This window comes from Schistocerca serialis, chromosome 1, assembly GCF_023864345.2.
Source record: "Schistocerca serialis cubense isolate TAMUIC-IGC-003099 chromosome 1, iqSchSeri2.2, whole genome shotgun sequence".
Classification (NCBI taxonomy): Eukaryota; Metazoa; Arthropoda; class Insecta; order Orthoptera; family Acrididae; genus Schistocerca; species Schistocerca serialis.
In genome coordinates this window covers 819,466,452-819,493,760 of record NC_064638.1, presented here as the reverse complement: position 1 = coordinate 819,493,760, position 27,309 = coordinate 819,466,452, and the positions used below count along the sequence as shown (strand labels likewise).

Here is a 27,309-nt window from a genome sequence, read left to right as displayed (position 1 = left end):
CCACAAAGGATAAAAATGGCAAACTTCTGCTCACAAAAGATGAACACGCTGCCCATCGGGTTGAGTACTTTAAAGAAATTGTAAACTAGCCCGCCTCTCTTAATGCTGACAACATTCCAAATGAGACAAATGCAAGAGCTAATGGTAAAAGCAGGTGATATAACAGAAGCACAAATGTGAGCAACGGCTACAACACTTAAAAATCATAAAGCAGCTAGTTTAGATGAAATTTCATCTGGAATTCTGACATATGGAGATCCAGACTTAATTCACCTCTGCAATATGTGTTGGCAAACAAGGCATGTTCCAGTAGACTGGAGGTGCAACATCATTGTTAAACTACGAAAGAAGGGAAATCCAACCAAATTTACAACTTGCTTCTCTTCGTACCATGCAAAGTCTTTTGCGTCAGTCTTCTAAAAAGGATAAAAGAAGCAGCAGATTGTTGACTACAAGAACGGGCTGGCTTTCGAAGAGGGAGATCCAGTTCTGAACAAATATTATTGTTCTGTGAAATGTAATAGAACAATGCATAGATTTCAACTAGCCACTGCACACAACCTTCATTGATTTCCTTATTTTTTTTTTTTTAACAAAAAGCTTTTGACAGTGTATACATATTGTAAGCCTGTATGGAATCCCTGACAGTCACACTGATGTTTCCAGAAACCTGTATCTAGATTTTAGTTCCTGAATAAGAACGGAAGATGGGTACACCCCTTTCTGACAATTGTCAGAAGGGATATATTTTGTCACTATTCCTTTTTATATTAGTCATAGTTTATATTGTAGTGAAGTTGGAATAGATAGTTCCTGCAAATTACTATGGGTAGAGGCTATACTCAACAGCCGTACCAAAATAATAATTGGCTCCTTCTATCGACCCCCCGACTCAGATGATATAATAGCTAAACGCTTCAAAGAAAACTTGAATCTCATTACAAATAAGTACCTCATTCATACAGTTATAATTGGTGGAGACTTCAATCTACCCTTGATTTGTTGGCGAAAATACATGTTCAAAGCCTGTGGTAGACAGAAAACATCTTCCGAAATTGTGCTAAATGCTTTCTCTGAGAATTAGTTTGAACAATTAGTTCATGAGTCCACACGAATTGTAAATGGTTGCGAAACACACTTGACCTCTTAGCCACAAATAATCCTGATCTAATAGAGAGCGTCATGACGGATTCAGGGATTAGTGAACATAAGGTCATTGTAGTGAGGCTCAAAACCATATCGACCAAAACCACTAAAAATAAATGCAAAATATATCTATTTAAAACAGCAGATAAAAATTCGCCTGATGCCTTCCTAAGAGAGATTCTCAATTCCATCCAAGCTAATTATGTAAATGTAGACCAGATACGGCTCAAATTCAAAGATACAGTATCGACAGCAATAGATAGATTCATACCGCATCAGTTAGTAAGAGACGGGACTGATCCACCATGGTACACGAAACACGTCAGAACACAGAACACTGTTGCAGAACAATGCAAAATCCCAAAGACTGGCTAAGTTTCACAGAAACTTGAAATTTAGTATGGACGTCAATGCGAAATGCCTTCAATAGTTTCCACAATGAAATATTGTCTCAAAATATGGTAGAAAACCCAAAGAGATTCTGGTCATATGTAAAGTACACCAGTGGCAAAAGACAATCAATACCGTCACTGCGCGATAGCGATGGAAATGTTACCAATGATGGTGCCACTAAAGCAGAGTTACTAAATACAGTTTTCCGTAATTCCTTCACGAAAGAAGATGAAGTAAATATTCCAGAATTCAAAAGCATAACAGCTGTTAGCATGTGTGACATAAAAGTAGATATCTTAGGTGTTGCGAAACAACTCAAATCACTTAAGAAAGGCAAGTCTTCCGGTCCAGATGGTAGACCAATCAGGTTCCTTTCAGAGTATGCAGACACAATAGCGCCTTTCTTAGCAATCATATACAACCGCTCAGTTGACGAAAGGTCTGTTCCAAAAGACTGGAAAGTAGCACAGGTCACACCAATATTCAAGGAAGGAAATAGGAGTAACCCATTGAATTACAGACCCATATCACTGACCTCAATTTGGAGTAGGATTTTGGAGCATACACTGTGCTCGAACATTATGAATCACCTTGAAGAAAATGACTTTTTGATTCATAACCAACACGGATTCAGAAAATATCGTTCTTGTTCCTTCCCATGAAGTAATAAGTGCTGTTGACAAGGGATCTCGAATGAATTCCGTATTCCTAGATTTCCAGATTTCACCAGCGACTATTAATCAAATTGCGTGCATATGGAGTATCGTCTCAGTTGTGTGACTGGATTTGTGATTTCCTCTCAGAGAGGTCACAGTTCGTAGTGATAGACAGTAAATCATCGAGTAGAACAGAAGTGATATCTGGCATTCTGCAAGATAGTGTCATAGGCCCTCTGCTGTTCCTGATTTATATAAATGACCTAGGTGATAATCTGAGCAACCTCCTTAGATTGTTTGCAGATGATGCAGTAATTTACCGTCTAGTTAAGTCATCAGATGGTCAATTCCAATTACAAAATGATCTATACAGAATTTCTGTGTGGTGCGAAAAGTGGCAATTAGCACTAAACAAAGAAAAGTGCGAGGTCATCCACATGGGTACTAAAAGAAATGCGATAAATTTTGGTTATACGATAAATCACACAAATCTAAGGGCTGTCAATTCGACTAAATACCTAGGAATTACAATTGTGAGCAACATAAATTGGTAAGACGACATAGATAATATTGTGGGGAAGGCGAAACAAAGAGTGCGCTTTGTTGGCAGAACACTTATAAGATGCGACAAACCCACGAAAGAGACAGCCTACATTACACTTGTCTGTCGTCTGCTGGAATATTGCTGTGCAGTGTGGGATCCTTACCAGGTAGGATTGACGGAGGATATCGAAAAAGTGCAAAGAAGGGCAGCTTGTTTCGTGTTATCACGTAATAGGGGTGAGAGTGTCACTGATATGATATGCGAGTTGGGGTGGCAGTCACTGAAACAAAGGCGGTTTTTTTTTGCGGCGAGATCTATTTACGAAATTTCAATCATCAACTTTCTCTCCTGAATGCGAAAATTTTTTGTTGACACCCACCTACGTAGAGAGAAATGATCATTATAATAAAATAAGAGAAATCAAAGCTCGAACGGAAATATTTGGGTGTTTCTTTTTTCCACGTGCCATTCAAGAGTGGAATGGTAGAGAAGTGATATGAAAATGGTTCGATGAACCCTCTGCCAGGCACTTAAGTGTGTATTGCAGAGTAACCATGTAGATGTAAATGTAGACTTCGTAATGAGAACAACTGTAGACAGCTCCAACATGGATACATGTTGTAATGAGCGGTTTACACTTATGGATGTGGATTTTGCTGATGACATCATTTTTCTGGTATCAACTGCACAAAGTTTACAACTAATGACTACCAAGTTGGACGGAATTGCCAGTTCTGTAAGGCTAAAAATAAATGGTGCTAACACAGTGTGTGTAAAAAGTGGAAATGTATCTACCCAAATTTTAGTGCAATAGAAAGTAGCATAAAATGTTGGCTGATTTCCATATTTCAGAGACCTTATCTGTGATAACCCATGTCATAGATGCTGAGATCATCAGCAGACTTAGGAAACCTTACGCTATCTCTCAACGAATGCGAACCATCTAGCAATTCGACTGTATAAATCTGTCCACTTAACTTAAGCTGTACTACTCTATCGTCTTACTGATGGCCATATACAATGTGAGACTTTGAAAATGCCATTAAAATTAGTGAACAAGCTAAGTATTTTTCACCAACAATGCTTGAGGCAAATTTCGTAGATCAGCTGTCGTGGCCGCATTCTAAATGATGAAGTACTGAGAAGTAGTGGTCTATGCAGCCTGCACACAGTCATTGCTGAAACAAGATTGAAGCTTGTGGGGCACATTCTGTGTATGAAAAATGGAAGAATCGCCAAATCGTCATTGTTGTGGGAACCAACGGCATCTGAAAATGAACTTCTGTGAAGGATCTGCAATGAACAGATAGTAATTGGGATGAAGCTGAAAACTTGACGGATGATCGTGTTAGCTGGAGGAAGATTGGTGCCCAGTATGCTACTTAGCATTGAAGGAAGTAAATCCAGAGTCATTGTATAACCACTTGGAGCACCATGTTGATCATAGCCAATTGGCTCTAACAATGAACAGAATGAAATCTTTGATGAGGGCTTAGTGTAACTGCAGCTTTGCATAATAGTTTTGAACTTCTGTTGTGATGTCTACACCATTGGCTTGAAACGGCAGTGGAAGAACACTGAGCTACGTGGTGTGCACTCTATGAACTCCCACCACATCTCCCATTTTGATGAGCATATAACGGCCTTGCAGATATGCTTTCTTTAGCATCTTGGTGAGGTACAATTTTCTCTTATTTCTTTTTTACTCAGTCTTTAGTGCAGGCTGTTCCAACTCTGTTCCATATGATGCGGGCACTGCCAGGCATCCCTCAGCTTGCTTGCAGAAAGACACAGCTAGTGCAGACTACCTGCCAGGTGACTCTATTTGCACATTTCACATTTTTTAACCATGTGGCCAATCCTGCTCACAAGTGCTCGGCCAGCCCCAGCCCAGCTGCCTGACTGCCTGAACATCAGCCTTTTGCCCATCTGTGCCCATGGGTGCTGGCTGCTTGCCAGTGGGCACATGAGCTGGAACAGCCTACTTTAGTGGACCCTCTCCTGATGTCTGCTGGTGGTAAAAGTGATAATCCAAGCCTTAATGTTTCTTTGCAATGTCTGGTTGAAATAAATTATTCGAGCTCATCTTACGTTGAAGTGTTGGACTAGTGAAGGTTGAGGCCAGCGTGGTTACAAGAACAAAGGATATGTTGTTGGGAGAGTTCCCACCTGTAAAATCCAGAAAAGCTGGTGCCAAATGGCACAAGTTGTGAAGTCAAGCACATTGTGTTGGACAGCATGTTAAGCAGTTACGTCTTCCAACTGTTTTTGACCACAGTGTAGCAATGACTATTGAATCAGACAGACAGCTTGTTAGTGGTCATACCCAAGCAGAGTGGCACACAGTGGTTGTACAAGGGCGAATCAAGAAGTAAGTTACACTAGCTCATTGTGAGAGCACACTGTGCGTCGAGACCGTGGTCACTGTGTTGCACGTGACAGTAACTACTTATATGTCCGGTTCAGAGCGGGCATGGCTCAATGGTGCGTCCACTGGGTGTTCACTCCAAATTGGAAGTGCATGCAGTGATCAGATTTCTATGGAATAAATAGCTCAAATGCATGGACATTCATTGTGAAATCATTGCAGTATATGGTGAGTGTGCAAACTCTTGCCCAGGTATTATAAAGTGGTGTAAGCAGTTTGACACTGGATGTTCAGATCTCAGTGATGAATATCACGAAGGCAGGTCGAAATGCGCAGTACTGTTGCAAATGTTAACTGTGTGGATGTGATCATTAGAGAGGATCGGCGCATAAAGCTGCAGGAAACTGCTGAACATTTGATATGGCAGGGTCCACCAGCATTGTAAAGGTCAAGGTCCAAACATTCGTCAGGAAAGGTGATGGTGACAGTGGTCTTTGACACTAAGGGTGGATGTGGATTTTATGCTGAAAGACATGACAATAAACTCTGCAAGACATGACAATCAACTCTGCTTCATTTTGTCAGACGTTGCACCGGTTCCATAAGGCAATTTAAAAAGAAAAACTGACAGATAAAATTGAGCACCAGTGTGATTTTGTTGCACTATAATGCAATGCCACACACGGCTTGCTTAATGTCAGAACTGCTGCAGTGATTGAAGTGGGAAGTATGGCAACATCCTCCATACAGTTGAGGCCTAGTGCCATGTGGTTATCATGTGTTCGACAAGGTGAAAAAGGATCTGGCTGGACAACAATTCTGAAATGATGAGGAGATATAAGCAGCTGTATCCAGGTGGTTACATAGGACTTGACTTTGACTGTTTCATGGGCTGTGCCATATGGATTTAATTTCAAATGTAATGTAAATGCATCCGGAACTGAAAAGTTGGTTGGTTACCCATTCTGAGAAATGCCCCTTGGGGACTTTGTGGTAAAGTGAACTTACATTGTATATTGTCATAGCTGTAGTGTAGTGCCTGTGTGTGTGTGTGTGTGTGTGTGTGTGTGTGTGTGTGCGCGCGCGCGCACTTGCGTGCATACTTTAATAAATGGCCATAACTTGGAAGTGTAAATTACTTTTTGATTCACTCTCATACCTAAATTGATGGACCACATGGCTGCTTTCACAAGTGGCTCTGCCTTTGAGGCAGGAGATGCCTGTGACAATACTGGAGTAGGTGGTAGTAGGAGGATGTGTGGGACAGGTCTGACAGGGTAATGAGCCATGAAGAAAGGGATTGGAGACAGGGGTAGAATTAGGATGGACAAGGATATTGCAAGGCGGGCAGTGAAATAAAACTATGAGAGGGATGGGGAGGATATTTCCCATTCCAGGACACAGTGTGAGGGATTCAAAACCCTGGCAGAGAGTGTGATTCAGTTGCTCCAGTCCTGGCTGTAGTCACAAGGGTGGTGCTCCTTTGTGGTCAGACACTGGTTATGTGGAAGATGGTAGGTAATTGGTGAGACATGGTGCGAAAGATCTGTTTCTGTACAAGATGAGGAGGGTAATTTCGGTCTGTGAAGGTATCAGCGAGACTCTTGACATATTTGGAGAGGGGCTGTTCATCACCACAGATGCGACAATTATGAGTGGCTAGACTGTATGGAAGGGATTTCTTGGTGTGGAATTATTGTCAGCTGTCAAAGTAGATGAATTGTTGGTGGGTGGTAGGTTTGATATGGACAGAGGTAGTGATACAGCCACCCTTGAGGGGGAGGTTCATATCCCTGCAATAGACCTAGATGAAAGACCTGTGCCATACATCCTCCATTACCACCTACACCAGTCCTGGCACAAGTTTCTCCTATCCCTTCAAAGGTAGGACCACGTGTGAAAGTGGCTATGTGGTCGTCTACCAACCTGGCTGCAACTACTGTGCAACATTCTATGTGGACAGGGCCACTAACAAGCTCTCCATCCACATGAATGGCCATTGCTGAACTGTGGTCAAGACATAGCTGGTCAACTCAGTTGCTTAGCATGCTGCCCAACACGTTGTGCTTGACTTTCACTGCTTCATGGACTGTGCCATACGGATTTCAATTTAGATGTAACATAGACAGTTAGATGTTGACATCTGGAAAATGGTATGTGTGAAGTTGCTGATTGAAGATTAGTAGCAATCATGGTTCATACCTTGTTAAAACACTTGAAAAGAGCACTGGCCATGAAAGATTATGGTCCAGGTTTGAATCTTATTAAAACGGTATTAAACTTTCAAGAAAATTCAGAGCACTGAAGAATGAAAGTTTCATGTTAGTGAGCTTAAGTGTTTCTGTTTAATGTCAAAACTAAGTGTCTTCCGAACTAAAATTGGTTTCCACAGTATGAGGGAAAATTAATATTGCAATGATTACATTACAGATTGCCATAACATTATCATGTGACCTTAGCAGATGTGGATTGATTGCAGTAGTTTGTGCTACTGAAGTATTATTAATATTTTTTATCTTCAAAATTATATTAGTAATTTGTAGATTTTTGAAAGTACAAACTGGTGTTGGATGCAAACTGTATGTCAGATATTGGTACACTTGCAATTACAAATTATGTTTCAGTTAACACCTGAAAACAAACAGAAACCTAATGGGGACTTGTCAAACAACCAATCTGAAACAGCTGCACAAGAATGTCAGCAATCAGCTGCTACTGCTGCTGCCACTGCCCCAGCTGATGAAACAAAGGTAAAGATCCATCCTGGCTATACAAGAGATCAGATCAGTTATTTATGTACTGTACCTTTTATTTGCCTTTCTTTCATTTAAAAAATTACATAAATTATAATTCTGATTACATTACTTAAATCCCAAATTTATTAGTGTTTACAACACTCAATTGCACTGCATTTTTGTTTGCTCCATCAGATTGTGGATGTTCAGGAATCCTCTATAGGAGCAAAGTTGTTCAGAATGTTATAGATTGGAAAAGGCAGATTAATAGCAGTTCTTTAACTAGAGTGATGGGGCACTGATACTCGAGTCTCCATTGATACAGTCTTCTAATTTATTTGATTGCATCCACTGATGATGATCCTCCTAATATGTGTTCTGTGCAGAGTTTAGCCTCTAATGTGGTATTTTGCCTGATCAAGGGGCAAACCAGTGTACTGCATATTAGGTGATAACACCACATGAGACAGTATTCTTGGGTGCAAAGATGCTAAATGCCAACAATGTTGATCATGCTATGCACCACAGATGTTTGTACTTCACTCTTTGAGTGATTTGCTTCTAGGTACTGACAGCGCTTCTCGTTGATTCAAAATTGCACAAATGTGAAGATTTTGTTCAAGTTATCTGTTTGATTATCTGAAAACAATATCACAGCTCTTGATCACTCGCATAAATAATCAGAATATTCCTTTTGAATTTATTATGCATGGAAAATGCTCTTCCATTTTTCTTTTTTTAAAAAAATTATTTTCAAATATCACTGACATTCTTTATAACAATGAAATCAATCAATTTTTGACAAAATCCCATGTGGTAAGTCCCCCTGACTCATGGTTCAGGGTGACTTTCCCGAAATCTACCCCTTTTCCTAGACCTCTCCAGTCCTTTTCCTTCACCCCTCTTCCTTCCCCATCAGGCCTTCTGCCTAAAGATGAAACCCCTGGCTCCAAAAGCTTGCCTAATTATAACTTTATTTTATCTGTATGTTCTGCTGCTGCTTGATGAGTAGATTCCATATCTTTAGTTACTCCAACAATAATTTGCTTAGAAAGTATAAAATTTAATTGTTACATGGAAATGACCTACACAAGACTATTTTACTCATTATGTTCCACATTGATAATATGATATTGCAGTGCCTGTGTTATTCTGATTAAGATGTAAAGTATGTGTGTATGCCTCGCGGACAGACCCAAACTTCCATATGTTGTCAGCCATATGTCTATGATCTGTACTCTCACATCATTATGTATAATCCCATACAGATCAGATGTTGTACTTGAAAGTTGCTTGCCCAGTATCAGCAGAGAAATACAATACTGGAGTGCCTGTGTTATTCTGATTATGCGGCAAAGTTCCTTTGGACATGCTTGCATGTCCAAATGAACTTTGCATGCATGTCCAAAGGAACTTTTATCATAATTTGAATAACACAGGTATTGCAGTATCACATTTCTCTGTTGATACCAGGCAAGCGACTTTCAAGTACAATGCCTGACCTGTATGGGAATATACATATGGATGTATGAGTACAGGTTAAGGACGCATGGTTGATGACTTATGTAAGTTTGGGTCTGTTTGTGAGCCATACGTGGATAGCCAGATCGTAAGGTGACTGCTCACATAAATAGGAAATCCAGGTTTGAGTCCCAGTCCAGTACAAATTTTCATTTTCATCATTCCATTCTACAGCTAATAGTTGTCCTTATTCCCAATTGCGATTACATTTAACATTGATAATAGTCTTGTTTTTCTACCTCTATGTTCTGTAGAGACATAAAAAGAAGTTCATGTAAAATGTAGAATGATGTTACTTCTCAGAGTGACAGCTTACTGTTTTTGTATAAATTCACTCCAGGTCTAATTTTGTAAAAGGAAAATGATGGAGAAAGAATATGTGCATATGGCTCTTTTCCTTTCTTTTTCTCTCAAAAACATTTCTTTCCCTTCCCATGTGACAGCAACTTACATGTATATAACAACTGTGTTTCATGTATGAATAAATCTAAACCCATGACCCCAAGAACTCATCCTTTATTTTAGTGTAAAATTAGATGCTGCTTTAAAATATTCTCTATTCTTAGCATATGATACCACTATATTGCCTGTAAAATCAACTGCAGGCCCTGATCATTGCATCTCAGAGTTCAAACTGATGCTTCTAAACACACATCTTGCTAACATCTTGTACTGATTCCTAGAACCACCTGAAGTAGTGCTGTGGGATCAACAGCAAGAGAAATTTTATTTCTTGGGTTAGCCAGTTCCCTTATCAGAAGTAGGAAATTGAATTGAGCTGTCCTCAAAAGCACTGGTGGAACCCCTTATTAAATTGGAGGAAGAATCCTTTCAGCCATTGTCTTTGCTGAGCCATCTCTTTGCAACTTTAAACAGGATGATGTTTGAAAATTTTATTCCAAAGTACTCTGAATTTAGCTCTGAAAGTTTGCCAGGTAGCCAGATGCTGAACCTAATCCAGCATATCAAAGATGGCAATAAAAATAAGAAAGGAAATGAGATGAGAGAAAGAAAGAAACTAATTACTGCCACTGTTTATGGGGATTTCAATGAAACATGACCCTTGGTTAAGTGTAAAAAAATGTGCTTAAGCTCTCCTATAACACTAGGGACACCAGGTTACTGAATGCCATTAAGAAAACACTGTATGCCTTGGTAATGTTCCAAAGGAAGGAGAGTCAGTGAGAAATCAGGAAAAAAACATGTTAACCCAGGCCAGTGTGCTATGTTGATTGCTTTACATCTTGCATATTGGTGCCTGCCTGCCCAAAATTTATAATGAAACGGTGTTGAAAAGGCTGACAAAAGGTCAGTGAAACTCTGAGGAGACTACCAGCATACAGTGAGCTAAGAGCACTACCCAGGGGAAATGCAAGTCTGTATTTCATCTTAACAGTACTGAGGAAGAAAGCTGAATATTGGTTCCAGTAGAGTAAAACTAGAGGATTGTGAGACACCAAGGTTTCACAATATGAATTTAGGTTATATCACCACTACAGTGTGCACTGTTGTGTTCAGAAGAAAGATCAGTTTTAGAATGATATGTGGACATTGATATGTGGAATGTGTGACACAAATTCTTATATAATGCATTCTTTGGTACTAAATCAATTTTATGACAGGGATGCAATTGTGTCCTTGAAAAAGTCTGTCTGGATTCTAAGAGGGTGTTTGAAACTCACTTCCTACTTCAAAATCTACCCTTTAACTGCTATCACCTATTATGATATTTGAGGAATTGGCGGGAAGACAGATAGAGAAATGAAAATTAAAAGAATATTTGGGTCAGTCAGTGCACAATTGCACAAAAGTTACTTGTGCTTTAGATCTAGGAGTAATTGCATCAAGAGAAAAAAAACAACTGGAAATAAATCCTGACTGTTGAAATGCCATTGTGAAAACAAAAAGACCAACTTCAGGAGCGCTTCTCACTGATGTACAAATTCAATGGATAAGCAAACTGTGGTCTTGTTATGGATGGCAGGAGTGGTTTCAAAGATATGCACAATGTAGAATATTTGTTGATCAGTGTGAAATGCTCTTTTTCAGGAGATTCATTGTTCTTAGCAACCAACTAGCAAAATACATACATTGAGGAGAATAGTCGGTGTCATGGAGCTGTAGAGATTACCAACCCTACAGTTGAAGACTGTCTGGCAGAGTCAACGATTGGATGGTTTGCAAGCACCCCAGCCAGTTGGTGATCAGTCAGTTCTCTGGTTAAATTTTGCAACATCTTCAAATAACAGTGAAAAGGGCAAGGAGGGGGAAGGGGGCACTTGATTGTTATGGATAAAGCTTGTCGTCAGTAGCTTAGCCATTCCAGCTCCTTATTGAAGTATATAGTTTATCTGTGTATAATTTTGTAATTTAGTGTAGTAGTTACGTCATAACTGTGTATAATTTTGTAATTTAGTGTAGTAGTTACGTCATAACTGTGTATAATTTTGTAATTTAGTGTAGTAGTTACGTCATTTGTACTGGATATGCATATATATGGTGGTATCATCATCATAGTATACTGTCAGACCTCAGATACATGTAAGTGATGCTATACTACCTCCAAATCAGAATCCCTCCATATTCTCTAACATGGTAATTACCCCATGTACATTACGTGTGGATTCTTGGTATAAGGAATTTAAGGAGGGAGAGGAGGAATGAAATATAATGTGATAGATCAGTTAGATGACAATACAAAATTCCTAAACCCCATGTCATTAAAGATTAATTAGCAGAATTAATGCAAGAGAGAAGGAAATACTAGGGTAATTTTTTTCCTATGTAAGTAGAATTTTACTTAAACAGAAAGGCTATTTGCCTTTATCTTTCATGCTGTTTGGAGTACTTGTCTACAAATCACTTTTTTGAAGTTTCTACTTTTAAAGCTTGTTTAGGGTAGTGGTTCAATATTGTTGTTTTCATGGTTATATACAACTTGAAATAGTTTTTTTTCCTTTTTTCCTCTTTTGCACAGACAGAACATATGGAAGACGAGGAATCATTTTTTGATCTACTTTCTCGTTTCCAATCAAAAAGAATGGATGACCAGCGGTGTTCGCTCAGTGTTGCCGACAACAAGGAGAATAATCATAACAACAATCTTACTCCTAACAATCTATTAAGTTGCGCTACGGGAAATAGACCAGTCCCTCTCAATAATGCTGCCATTACATCAAACAAGGAAAATGCTGTTTCAAATGCAGGTTGGTATTTTCTTTAGAAATACATTTTTCAAGTGTTATTTAGTTCAGGAGCTCAGAATAGCATGGTCAGCTGGAAAAGTATCTTTTGTGGTTTTGTAGACAACCTAGAACATACAAATAATACATACATAATTATTAAAATGTCTTCTATCTTGGATCAAATATACTGATTTATAACAAAAATTCACCATACTTCATTCGTGTGCTTGCAAAGTAACTTCATATTGTTTACTCGTATGATTCAGCTTTCATATCTTATTGCAGGTTTTTTGATTATATTCATTACATGTGGTCATTCAGGTAATTACTTTTGCAATGTTATATTGTTTCTATTTAACTGAAAATGCAATTTAATGTTTTGTCACCTTTGTAGGAGTTGAAATAAAAATGGCTAGCCTTCTCTTGCTGTCTTCTGTACTACCTCTTGTCATTAAACAACTATTTTTCAGTTTCACTTTAATATTCTGTATATTTCTCTCTTGCCTTCTTTTTTTCCTTTCATCATTCTTATTAGTGTGTCTGTTAATGAGCTGCTTCTGATGTGGGAATGTTCTAGCCAATTTTTCTTTCTCCTTGTCATCTAATGCAATTTTTGTCCACTTTCACAAACCTGTTTAGTACTTCCCTTTTTGTTAACTCTGTCCAAATTATACTAAGTGAGGTGGCACAATGATTAGCACACTAGACTCACATTTGGGAGTACTGTGTTTAACTTAATCATAGCTAACACTTCGCTCAAGAATCATAAAAGAAGGTTGTACACGTGGAAGAATCCTGGAAATATTAGAAGGTATCAGATAGATTATATAATGGTAAGACAGAGATTTAGGAACCAGGTTTTAAATTGTAAGACATTTCCAGGGGCAGATGTGGACTCTGACCACAATCTATTGGTTATGACCTGTAGATTAAAACTGAAGAAACTGCAAAAAGGTGGGAATTTAAGGAGATGGGACCTGGATAAACTGAAAGAACCAGATGTTGTACAGAGTTTCAGGGAGAGCATAAGGGAACAATTGACAGGAATGGGGGAAAGAAATACAGTAGAAGAAGAATGGGTAGCTTTGAGGGATGAAGTAGTGAAGGCAGCAGAGGATCAAGTAGGTAAAAAGACGAGGGCTAGTAGAAATCCTTGGGTAACAGAAAAAATGTTGAATTTAATTGATGAAAGGAGAAAATATAAAAATGCAATAAATGAAGCAGGCAAAAAGGAATACAGAAGTCTCAAAAATGAGATTGACAGGAAGTGCAAAATGGCTAAGCAGGGATGGCTAGAGGACAAATGTAAGGATGTAGAGGCTTATCTCACTAGGGGTAAGATAGATACTGCCTACAGGAAAATTAAAGAGACCTTTGGAGAAAAGAGAACCACTCATATGAATATCAAGAGCTCAGATGCAAACCCACTTCTAAGCAAAGAAGGGAAGGCAGAAAGGTGGAAGGAGTATATAGAGGGTCTATACAAGGGTGACGTACTTGAGGACAATATTATGGAAATGGAAGAGGATGTAGATGAAGACGAAATGGGAGACACAATACTGTGTGAAGAGTTTGACAGAGCACTGAAAGACCTGAGTCGAAACAAGGCCCCAGGAGTAGACAACATTACATTATAACTACTGACGGCCTTGGGAGAGCCAGTCCTGACAAAACTCTACTATCTGTTGAGCAAGATGTATGAGACAGGCGAAATACCCTCAGACTTCAAGAAGGATAGAATTATTCCAATCCCGAAGAAAGCAGGTGTTGACAGACGTGAAAATTACCAAACAATCAGTTTAATAAGCCACAGCTGCAAAATACTAACGCAAATTCTTTACAGACGAATGGAAAAACTGGTAGAAGCCAACCTGGGGGAAGATCAGTTCAGATTCCATAGAAATATTGGAACACATGAGGCAATATTGGAACACGTGAGGCAATACTGACCTTACGACTTACCTTAGAAGAAAGATTAATGAAAGGCAAACCTATGTTTCTAGCAATTGTAGACTTAGAGAAAGCTTTTGACGATGTTGACTGGAATACTCTCTTTCAAATTCTTAAGGTGGCAGGGGTAAAATACAGGCAGCGAAAGGCTATTTACAATTTGTACAGAAAGCAGATGGCAGTTATAAGTGTCGAGGGACATGAAAGGGAAGCAGTGGTTGGGAAGGGAGTGAGACAGGGTTGTAGCCTCTCCCTGATGTTATTCAATCTGTATATTGAGCAAGCAGTGAAGGAAACAAAAGAAAAGTTCAGAGTAGGTACTAAAATCCATGGAGAAAAATAAAAACTTTGAGGTTCGCCAATGACATTGTAATTCTGTCAGAGACAGCAAAGGACTTGGAAGAGCAGTTGAACGGAATGGACAGTTTCTTGAAAGGAGGGTATAAGCTGAACATCAACAAAAGCAAAACGAGGATAATGGAATGTAGTCGAATTAATTCGGGTGATGCTGAGGGAATTAGATCAGGAAATGAGACGCTTAAAGTAGTAAGGGAGTTTTGCTATTTGGGGAGCAAAATAACTGATGATGGTCGAAGTAGAGAGGATATAAAATGTAGACTGGCAATGGCAAGGAAAGCGTTTCTCAAGAAGAGAAATTTGTTAACATCGAGTATAGATTTAAGTGTCAGGAAGTCGTTTCTGAAAGTATTTGTATGGAGTGTAGCCATGTATGGAAGTGAAACATGGACGATAAATAGTTTGGACAAGATGAGAATAGAAGCTTTTGAAATGTGGTGCTACAGAAGAATGCTGAAGATTAGATGGGTAGATCACATAACTAATGAGGAGGTATTGAATAGAATTGGGGAGAAGAGGAGTTTGTAGCACAACTTGACTAGAAGAAGGGATCGGTTGGTAGGACATGTTCTGAGGCATCAAGGGATCACAAATTTAGCTTTGGAGGGCAGTGTGGAGGGTAAAAATCATAGAGGGAGACCAAGAGATGAATACACTAAGCAGATTCAGAAGGACGTAGGTTGCAGTAAGTACTGGGAGGTGAAGAAGCTTGCACAGGATAGAGAGTAGCATGGAGAGCTGCATCAAACCAGTCTCAGGACTGAAGACCACAACAACAACAATGTGTTTCAAATGTTTGTCCAGCCATCCCAATTTAGATTTTCCACGCTCTCGCTGATTTGCTACAGTCAAATGCCAGGGTTGTTTCTTTGAAAGGGCACAGCTGATTTCGTTCCCCATCCTTGAAGCATCCCGAGCTTGTGCTAGGATGTATATGACCTGGGACAATGGGTGTATACGACCCAGGACAACCGGGAGATCCAGGAAAAACTCGGGATTTTTTTCATCGGGGAGAAAACCGGGAAAAACCCGGGATATTTTTAGAATTCCGGAAATTTTTCATTGTTTTAGTTTTCAGTTAAATTTTTGTAATTTTGACTGGTAAGAACTGATACTCTAACAAAGGATGTTACTGTATCCCGCTACTGCAGAATAATACCTCAACAACAAAACCTAAATGAGAGAATAAAATGAAAACAACTTAAATCGCAAAGGAAATGCGCCATATACAACGTCACGCAGTGCTCATGCAAGTGCCTGCCAATTGAAAACATGTCAAAGGCTTTAGGAAGACTATGCAGTGCTTTATAACAACAAATTGCCTCCAATGAGTGTGAAGTCGCAACTGTTTACATTCGATTTGTTTTAGTAGTTATGCGCGGGCTCATGCGCATGCGCAGTTGTCACATTTGAGTAGTAGATTCTCCCGCTTCTGGCAACAGGAATGTGGCTGTTGGCTGTGCAAGCTGTCGCAGCAAGCAGCTAGATGCTACTGGGAAAAGGGGGCACCAAATTCATATTCTCAAGGAAAAAAAAACTTGTTTCACAAAGCACCTAGCATCCTGCGCACTTTTGCCTATTGATTACTCATATGATTTTGAAAAGCTTGCCTATTGGTTGTTGAACACATTTTAAGTTTATTTCTGAATGAATCATAAGTTGACTTTTGAATGCATGCATAGTGTACGTGATGCCTCTGTCAGGAGAATCCTCGTCACATCTAGGTAAACTTTCCGCAGACAAAAGGGGACGGGGCTATAGCTGAGGGAGTAAAGCCGAACGGATGAATGCCAATCGCTGTCTGATTATGTTGTTGATTGGGTTTGCGAATGATCAGAATTGTTATAGTTACTAGCGAAATCCATAGATTCAGACTACCAGAACTGACAGGAATAACAGGTGAGAAAGATTACCTATTATCTTCTCGGTGTATTCAAGAAAACGAAATTTTGACAGAAAATTTTTTGCCAGATTACTACACTAGTAAGTCCAGTAGTACAGTCCCTGGCTAGCAGCCGCGTAAGTTCTATTCCGGAAGTAACGCGGAAAAGTGTTGTTCGAACACGCAATAACGCCTAACCGGAAAATAATCGCGGGATAACTAAACCTGTGATTCTGGCAGGGTTAGTGAAGTTAATCGGCGAACACATTTTGACAGTGGCAGCAATAGCTACAGAATTGGCGATTGTTAGGACGAGGAAGGAGAAGAAACGGGGACATCACACAAATTATGGAAGAATAAGACTATTCCAAATTTATATAAAAATTTCGTAATACTACTTTTCGATCTCATGCTTGAGAAGCTGTTGCGTATGAATGAAATGTGAAACTATATCCTAACATAAAGCTTTTTGCTTGTGGTAGGCCTAATAGGCATTTGATATTGGTATTTATTGGATTATATTCTGTCGTGTCACAAAAATGGCCATTTGTGCCAAAACAGTCTCATTTATTTGATGTGTTATAAAATTGCTGCCATATTAGAAAGACCAATTTTGTTTTATCTAGCAGACAGTGACAAAATAGATGTAATCAGAACGAGAAACCACACCAGTCTTGAGTATTACTTGTATTAACAGCTTTTTCAGTATTAGATAAGGACATTTCGATTTTTCATGTAGCAAAACATTTGACGAACTTTGATGAGGTAATAGATTCTTTCGCAGAAAGGAAAGCACGCAATGTAAAGCTGTAGCAACATTAGAGAGAAAAAAATGCTAAGGTTTGAAGAAATGTGTAATTTCTTGCTTACCTCTTGTCAGTATTGGTTTTATATATTGTATATTTAATTTTATGTCACACAAAACAGCAAGTTATTAACTAATAGGAAATAAAGAGTTCAGATTTTCTGAAGAGTTCTTGTTCTCTCGATTACAGATAATCCCATCTGTTATTAATTGCGAGATTTTTTTTAAAGAGAGGCAGGCTGTCAAACCGTCCGACTGGGAGAAGGAGAGGCACCACAGGACATTGCAATTTCCACTCTGCTGAATAAAGTTTGGCACTGCACTTTGGCATGCTTAAGACCAAATAATAGGTCTTACATTTCCTTGAATACATATGTTTTATGTTTCAAACTTTTCAGAAAGATGTCCGCTACAAGATGAAAATATTTTGAAAATTCGTTTTTTTTTTTTCTGTATTGACCCGGTTCACAAATGATGTAGATCCGGGGCTGATGTGCAGAGCAGTCTGATGAGTTCTAGTGGGCAGTCTCCACGTGACCCATGTTTACATTTAGTGATTCTACTGTTTCCTCTTCGTTTACTCTCACGTCAAATGAAAACAAAATGGATATCTGTGGCCAGAAGCTAGCAAGTGAATTAAAACACATTCACATAATTACGGAAGGCTGAAATATGTCATTAGTTTCAGCTTTTATTTTATTTCCACCTTTCTGACAGTCAAGCATTAATCGCTTTGCAGAACAATGAAGTTATTTTTGTCTGTTTGCTAAAGAAATTTGACTTTTCTTAACCTTTTCCGCAGAGGCAGTCAATTTATTTGAAACGAAATGTTTAATTCCACAGTACTGGCTAGTTTCAACTGTTCGCTGCATTTCAAGTGCATGTTTTCATTTTCTATGACATATGGCACTATGCCATAATAAAGAACCAAACATGATATAATGCATTACTGGTGCTCCAAGAAAATTTACATCCCGAAAACCACACTGAAAAGCTTAATATCAGGTGGAGGTCTACTTCATTGGGAATCTGGACATACAAATGTGCCATTTAAATATGCACTATAAATGCGCACATTGTAATATGGTTTACAAAATTCCGATGCTCTTTCAGTATCCTCTGATGTCTTGTTTCTTTTGTGACATAATGTATGATCTTTCAATGTTTTACACATATGTACATACGAGCTTCCTACGTCATGATAGGTACCCAAGCGCGGTGTCGTCTGTTATCTGGGCTCTCTGGCAACTGCTGAAACGAACCTATTTCTAACAGGTCGCGGGAAAATATTCCGAGTAGTGGTTTGAAAATCGTTACTTTCAAAGTAAATACCCTTTTACATAAGTTGAACTATGTGCAAGAAAGTACCATGAGTTCATTAAATCACTGAGCGTTTGACTCTCATTTAAAAATCAACTCTTTGATGACGAGCCATTTAGAAGAATTTCGAACCCTGAAGATCAGACATTTATGTCATTATTAAAAATTTTACTGCCACATTTGTGTGAGGTATCTTGAAGTGTAACACATGCAAAAAAGATCAACAGTATATGCGAAAGCTTAGCTTCTCTTGCAGCTAGAGACCAATATTGTATGTGAAACCTTTCCTTTTCTTGTAGCAACACTATATATATTAATTTAAAGTATTAGCTTTCCCTGTTTGTGTGTTCGTGCTACATAACAGTGATGTTGTTGTTGGCTGACTACATCACGTATCCTATGCTCTGAATATCCGCTGTCATCGGCTGGCGAGATCACATGACATGAGCTACAAGCTGCTTACAAAAGCGCATCAAAATCTCGATTTCGATGAGTCGGAAAGTAACATGCGGTGTTTGGTGGAATTCCAATGTATGCTGCTTTCGTAATACGAAAATATGCAGTGTACATGTTGCTACACATCAAAGATATTTCCAAAGCGTGTCTTTTTCCCTCAGTTTCGTTTTCTAAAGTGCCGGGAAATTGCACGTCCGTGTATAAAACCATAACCGTTCAAAGGATTGATAAGGGAAAATATACAGTCACCTGGGAGAAAGTGTATTTTTAACCGGGAAATCCGGGAATTTCTTTTCCTTGTCCACGTATACACCCTGTTGTTATTCCGGCCACTTCCCACAGATACTAAGTTCCTTTTCCCCCTTATTTTGCAGACTCTGCTGCAGACTGATTGCTTGTTTTATATACTCTTGTCTCATCCTTACCTACTCAGATAGCTGAGTACATTAATGCACCACTTTTGGGATTTGGGAGGTAAGAAGCCCCAGATAGAATCCGAGTTTCACATTACCAAGGGCCGGTGAGCCTGCTAGGCTGGATGTGGTTTTTAGGTAGTTTTGCCCATTGAACTAGGTAAATACCAGGCTTTTACCCATGTCCCACCTCAAATATAGGCTATGCAAATGTGTCTTTGTGGCATAATGACTCCTCCATTAAGTTTCAGGCATGCAGCCACATAAATGCCACTTCTTCTTCTAATATTTCAGCTGTATATCATTCAGCCATTTTCAGAGTTTGAAGACATTCTCACACTTGAACATGAGACTTATCTCACACTTGAACATGAGATTTACTTTAAACACAGGCAGACAGCTTATGTCCTGGGTGAGTGATAGCATTAGGAAGGGAATCCCACCACCCCATCACTAACTTTGTCAGGACCCACATAACAATGCTGACATATAGAAAACAGGAGTAAAAGGTGAAAGAGAAAGAAGAAGAAGATTCTCATTTTTTCCTCTGTACCATTTTTCAAGGAGTTTTTCTTCTAGCAATTTGGATGTAGCAGAATCTTGAAGTAATGGAATGTTTATGCATCTTTCATTTCCAATGATTTACTTTCTAGAGCGACATTAATTTCCCTACCAAATGATGATGGAAATTTATATCTGTTTCTTGATGTGATTTTGCTTACTTTTCAGTTTCTCTTTATCTATTTGATAACATGTAGTCTTTTTATGCTCCCTCTCAAATTGATACTTCCAGTTACAACACATTTTATGCTTCAGGCTGTATCACCACTTATTTCTTCTCCAGTAATTGCATAAAAGCTAATGCATACATAAGACAGTGTTTTAGTAGCTGTATAAAAATAATCAGCAAGTATGGGGCTGATACGCCAGATCTACATCTGCATTTGCGTAGGTACTCTGCAGGTTACTGTATGGCACATGGCAGAGGGTACCCTGTACCCTACTTGTCATTTCCCCTCCTGTTCCACTTGTAAGTAGATTGAGGGAAAAATGACTGTCTGTACGCCACCGTATGAGCCCTAATTTCTCGTACCTTATCTTCTTGGCCTATATGCGCAATGTACGTTGGTGGCAGTAGAATTGTTTGCCAGTCAGCTTCAAATGCCGGTTCTCTAAATTTTCTCAATAGAGTTTCTCGAAAAGAAGGTTACCTTCCCTCCAGGGATCCCCATTTGAGTTCCCAAAGCATCTCTGTAACACTTACATGTTGTTCAAACCTACAATAACAAATCTAGCAGCCTGCCTCTGAATTGCTTCGATGTCTCTCTTCAATCTGACATGGTACTGGTCCCAAACACTCGAGCAGCACTCAAGAATAGGTCGCACCAGCATCCTATATGTGGCCTTCTTTATAGGTGAACCATTGTTTTCTAAAATTCTCCCAATAAAGGGAACTCGAACATTTGCCTTCCCTACCACAGTTTTCATATGCTTGTTCCTTCTCATATTGCTTTGCAATGTTACGCCAAGACGTTTTAAATGACTTGAATGTGTCAAGCAGGAGACTACTAATACTGTATCTGAACATTTAAGGTTTGTTCTTACTTCTCATCTGCATTAACTTACATTTTTCCACATTTAGGGCTTGCTGCCATTCATCACACCAACTGGAATTTTTGTCTAAGTTGTCTTGTATCTTCCTACAGTCACTCAACTTCGATGCCTTACTGTACATCACAGCACCGTCAGCAAACAACCACAGGTATCTACCCACTCTGTGCACCAAATCATATATGTATATAGAGAACAACAGTGGTCCTATCACACTTTCCTGGGGCACTTCAGACGATAAGCTTGTCTCTGATGAACAATCGCTGTTGAGGACAACATACTGGGTTCCATTTTTTAAGAAGTGCTCCATCCACTCACATATCTGTGAACTTGTTCCATATGCTTGTATCTTCGTTAATAACCTACATTGGGGCACTATGTCAAATGCTTTCCAGAAATCTAAAAATATGGAATCTGCCTGTTGCCCTTCATCCATGGTTGTCAGTTTATCTTGTGAGGAAAGGGCAATCTGATTTTCGCATTAGCGATGCTTTCTAAGGCTATGCTGATTCGTGGACATAAGCTTCTTAGTCTCGAGAAAGTTTTATCATATTCAGACAGAGAGCATGTTCAAGGACTGTGCAGCAAAGAGAAGTTAGGGATATTGGTCTGTAATTTTGTGGGTCTGCTCTTTTACCTTTCTTATATACTGGAGTCACCTGCACCTTTTTCCAGTCACTTGGGACTTTGTGCTGCACGAGAGATTCACAGTAAATGCAGGTGTAGGTAAAGAACCAGTGGTAGATGTATAAGCAAATATGATAACCAATGGTGGTAGTGCTCATGTTTTATAAAGAAATATTTTATTTATGTGGGATAATAATATTATTTGATTGGTACAAGTATAATACTGGTAGCTTAATGTGTAACAGGGTATGGTACCACATGTCATTTATCTGCCCAGCCCACTTATGGAATATGCTACAGGCAGGACTTATCTAAACGTCAGTAATTCACTTACAATATGGTAAATATGAGGACTTTACCTATTGCTGGGAATGTTGTAAGATTTTAAAATTTGTAATGTGATCTGATCGTAGCGTACAATGCTGTTCAAGGATGAATAATTGTGGTAACTGAATGTAACATTTGAGGGAGAGGAGGGAGGAGAAAAGAAAAATAAGAAAATTGCATGTGGCTGTCAGTCGAGACTGATAGATGATGTTGGTTTTGGGCGTGCTGTATTGTAGCACTGCTTTGGTTTTATTATAATGTGTGATGTATTATAATTATGTATGTAAAAATGTCAAAATGATTATAAGTAAGTGTAACAGTGTAGTGAAGGTGTGTGGTGTTAAGTAGTCTAATACCACTGTCTAAAAAATGCAAGTAACATTTCAGTTATGTATGAGGTTGTCGCATATCGCTACTAGTGGCCTCTGCGGAGGTAACGAGGCAACTGGCGTAGCGTAGCATTTCAATTTGCTTCATTTGATTGGATGTATACCATATTATACATTCATATGAAGTTTAACAATTGGTATTCATGAAATGGTTTATAATTTTGGTTTTCATTTGTACATTGGGGGACTGTATGATTACACTTGGATTTAAGGTGTGTAAAATGATGGATTGCACAGAAGAAAAATTTTATATTGCTTTGTGTTATATTCAACTTACACATAGTGGTAGTACAATGTAATTTTTTCATTTGTTAACACTATAAAATCTTTTATGGGCTATGGCTTGAAAATAGACGTGATGATCTGAAACTAGTCGCCACAAAGAAATGACTATTATCCTAGCTGTGATAGATATTGGAAGCAAATATAAAGCTATTGTTGTTTAATTTGCTTTGGAAATTATGCATCAAGCAGATACATTCTTATCACGTAAGTTTTCGTGATAAATAGGAGAGCAGTGATAAACAGTCAAATCTTCACATTCATTGACCACTAACTAAAGCATTATGCCAAAGATAACTGCTGCCTGCAAAAGTAAACATAAAATGTAATTACTTATAACTTGAAAAAGTAAACTGTAACCTTCGACATCGTTGAAACTAATGTGGTCATGTGAGTAGGTATTGACTCCTACCTACTCAGAGTTCTACCCATTCCCACAGTGCAGATGTTGAAGGTGATAGCAGTTAACATCCTCGTCTTCGAATACAACAGCATATGGTCAATATCACTAAATTTATTGACAATGAGAGGAATAAAAGAATTACTGTCATTGGCTAGGATTTCAATTTCGTCACCAGTGTCTAAACAACAATGGCTTATAATAGTGAACCTCTAAAACATCAATGGTTTTAAATTCGAGGTTAAATGATTAATTTATAGGATGACATCAAAAGCAATAAACAAATGCATCGCATGTCATATTAAGGAATAAGTAAATACAGCTACAATTATCGTTACATATCCCACAACAAATTATACCGGTTGAGAGTAATTTTCCCTTCAGTGTGCTGCATTGTTGTCTGAGAGCTTATCCTAATTTTAAGAACAGTCTTTCAGAAGCTGACACTGTCACTCTATAGCTCAAATATTTGACTGCAATTTTATGTACCATTGGATAGGTAGTACCAATGATGTGGTTCCATAAATCTAATGGGTCTTCTTTAAGATTTAAAAGATAGTCTTTCAGACAATATCTGGACTGTGCTGGTAGGTCTGTTTCTGTTCCGGTATGCAAATTATTGTTTTCTTGGGCTGTTTTATGAAATCCGCTCTCTGAATAAAAGTAGGTTTCTCTGTTTTTACTGTAACATAGCAAAGTTTTGTTATACTTACTGACAGTCTTTTCAACAGTGGCAAGAAGATCGGAGCGTGGAATGTCAGATCCCTTAATCGGGCAGGTAGGTTAGAAAATTTAAAAAGGGAAATTGATAGGTTAAAGTTAGATATAGTGGGAATTAGTGAAGTTCGGTGGCAGGAGGAACAAGACTTTTGGTCAGGTGAATACAGGGTTATAAATACAAAGTCAAGTAGGGGTAATGCAGGAGTAGGTTTAATAATGAATAAAAAAATAGGAATGTGGGTAAGCTACTACAAACAGCATAGTGAAGGCATTATTGTGGCCAAGATAGACACGAAGCCCACGCCTACTACAGTAGTACAAGTTTATATGCCAACTAGCTCTTCAGATGACGAAGAAATTGAAGAAATGTATGATGAAATAAAAAGAAATTATTCAGGTAGTGAAGGAGACGAAAATTTCATAGTCATGGGTGACTGGAATTCGGTAGTAGGAAAAGGGAGAGAAGGAAACGTAGTAGGTGAATATGGATTGGGGCTAAGAAATGAAAGAGGAAGCTGACTGGTAGAATTTTGCACAGAGCACAACTTAATCATAGCTAACACTTGGTTCAAGAATCATGAAAGAAGGTTGTATAGGTGGAAGAGGCCTGGAGATACTAGAAGGTTTCAGATAGATTATATAATGGTAAGTCAGAGATTTAGGAACCAGGTTTTAAATTATAAGACATTTCCAGGGGCAGATGTGGACTCTGACCACAATCTATTAGTTATGAACTGTAGATTAAAACTGAAAAAACTGCAAAAAGGTGGGAATTTAAGGAGATGGGACCTGGATAAACTGACTAAACCAGAGGTTGTACAGAGTTTCAGGGAGAGCATAAGGGAACAATTGACAGGAATGGGGGAAAGAAATACAGTAGAAGAAGAATGGGTAGCTTTGAGGGATGAAATAGTGAAGGCAGCAGAGGATCAAGAAAGTAAAAAGATGAGGGCCAGTAGAAATCATTGGGTAACAGAAGAAGTATTGAATTTAATTGATGAAAGGAGAAAATATAAAAATGCAGTAAATGAAGCAGGCAAAAAGTAATACAAACGTCTCAAAAATGAGATTGACAGGAAGTGCAAAATGGCTAAGCAGGGATGGCTAGAAGACAAATGTAAGCGGCTTATCTCACTAGGGGTAAGATAGATACTGCCTACAGGAAAATTAAAGAGACCTTTGGAGAAAAGAGAACCACTCATATGAATATCATGAGCTCAGATGGAAACCCAGTTCTAACCAATGAAGGGAAAGCAGAAAGGTGGAAGGAGTATATAGAGGGTCTATACAAGGGCGATGTATTTGAGGACAATATTATGGAAATGGAAGAGGGTGTAGATGAAGATGAAATGGGAGATATGATACTGCGTGAGCACTGAAAGACCTGAGTCGAAACAAGGCCCCGGGAGTAGATAACATTCCATTAGAACTACTGACAGCCTTGGGAGAGCCAGTCCTGACAAAACTCTACCATCTGGTGAGCAAGATGTATGCAACAGGTGAAATACCCTCAGACTTCAAGAAGAATATAATAATTCCAATCCCAAAGAAAGCAGGTGTTGACAGATGTGAAAATTACCGAACTATCAGTTTAATAAGTCACGGTTGCAAAATACTAACGCGAATTCTTTACAGGCGAATGGAAAAACTGGTAGAAGCCAACCTGGGGGAAGATCAGTTTGGATTCCGTAGAAATATTGGAACACGTGAGGCAATACTGACCCTTCGACTTATCTTGGAAGCTAGATTAAGGAAAGGCAAACCTACGTTTCTAGCATTTGTAGACTTAGAGAAAGCTTTTGACAATGTTGACTGGAATACTCGCTTTCAGATTCTGAAGGTGGCAGGGGTAAAATACAGGGAACGAAAGGCTATTCACAATTTGTACAGAAACCAAATGGCAGTTATAAGAGTTGAGGGGCATGAAAGGGAAGCAGTGGTTGGGAAGGGAGTGAGACAGGGTTGTAGCCTCTCCCCGATGTTATTCAATCTGTATATTGAGCAAGCAGTGAAGGAAACAAAAGAAAAGTTTGGAGTAGGTATTAAAATTCATGGAGAAGAAATAAAAACTTTGAGGTTCGCCGATGACACTGTAATTTTGTCAGAGACAACAAAGGACTTGGAAGAGCAGTTGAACGGAATGGATAGTGTCTTGAAAGAAGGATATATGATGAACATCAACAAAAGCAAAACGAGGATAATGGAATGTAGTCGCATTAAGTCGGGTGATGCGGAGGGAATTAGATTAGGAAATGAGACACTCAAAGTAGTAAAGGAGGTTTGCTATTTGGGGAGCAAAACAACTGATGATGGTCGAAGTAGAGAGGTATAAAATGTATTTGTATGGAGTGTAGCCATGTATGGAAGTGAAACATGGACGATAAATAGTTTGGACAAGAAGAGAATAGAAGCTTTTGAAATGTGGTGCTACAGAAGAATGCTGAAGATTAGATGGATAGATCACATAACTAATGAGAAGATATTGAATAGGATTGGGGAGAAGAGAAGTTTGTGGCACAACTTGACTAGAAGAAGGGATCGATTGGTAGGACATGTTCGGAGGCATCAAGGGATCACAAATTTAGCATTGGAGGGCAGCGTGGAGGGTAAAAATTGTAAAGGAAGACCAAGAGATGAATACACCAAGCAGATTCAGAAGGATGTAGGTTGCAGTAGGTACTGGGAGATGAAGAAGCTTGCACAGGATAGAGTAGCATGGAGAGCTGCATCAAACCAGTCTCAGGACTGAAGACCACAACAACACAACAAGCAGATCCTTGATGGTTTTGATTGCCATTGAACTTGCTAAAGCATCTTGATATTGTGTGCTCTTGAATTTAGGACCGAGCAACATTGACATGGCAAATATGGTCATATGTTCAGTTGGTAGTAAACATACAAAGTATAAAAATGATATTACTTAACAAACCAATTTTTTTCTGTATTGACATCGAAGTGTGCTTCTGAATTTGAATCGGTTAAGACACAAAATACAGGGTGAGCCCAAACTCTATTAAGGATATTTCATAGGTTGAGGGGGGCTTGTTTTCTGAGAGTGTTTTGATGTCAGGAAACATCAGTCACCAGTCACTTGTTACAGAATAATATGTTTTGTTTGTTACTCCAACTACCTTTGCATCTGAATTGCATTGGTAATGGAATATCCTCACACCATTGCATCCCATGTGTGGAATTGATGTGCGGACATAGCTAGCCTCTCTA

At 38.8% G+C, this 27,309-nt stretch overlaps 1 protein-coding gene across 3 annotated transcripts in view; it reads left to right on the top strand.

Moving 5' to 3' along the window:
- Positions 1-27,309, top strand: part of LOC126484347 (G-protein-signaling modulator 2) — a 142,543-nt gene that overhangs the window by 56,999 nt on the left and 58,235 nt on the right. For all 3 annotated transcript variants that reach the window (XR_007587841.1, XM_050107821.1, XM_050107809.1), the window contains exons 10-11: positions 7,732-7,857; positions 12,341-12,569. Coding sequence is in view for 2 of the 3 variants with exons in the window: in XM_050107821.1 (XP_049963778.1) it covers positions 7,732-7,857; positions 12,341-12,569 (355 nt within the window). In the remaining variant the exon portion in view is untranslated. The remainder of the gene's footprint in view (positions 1-7,731; positions 7,858-12,340; positions 12,570-27,309) is intronic.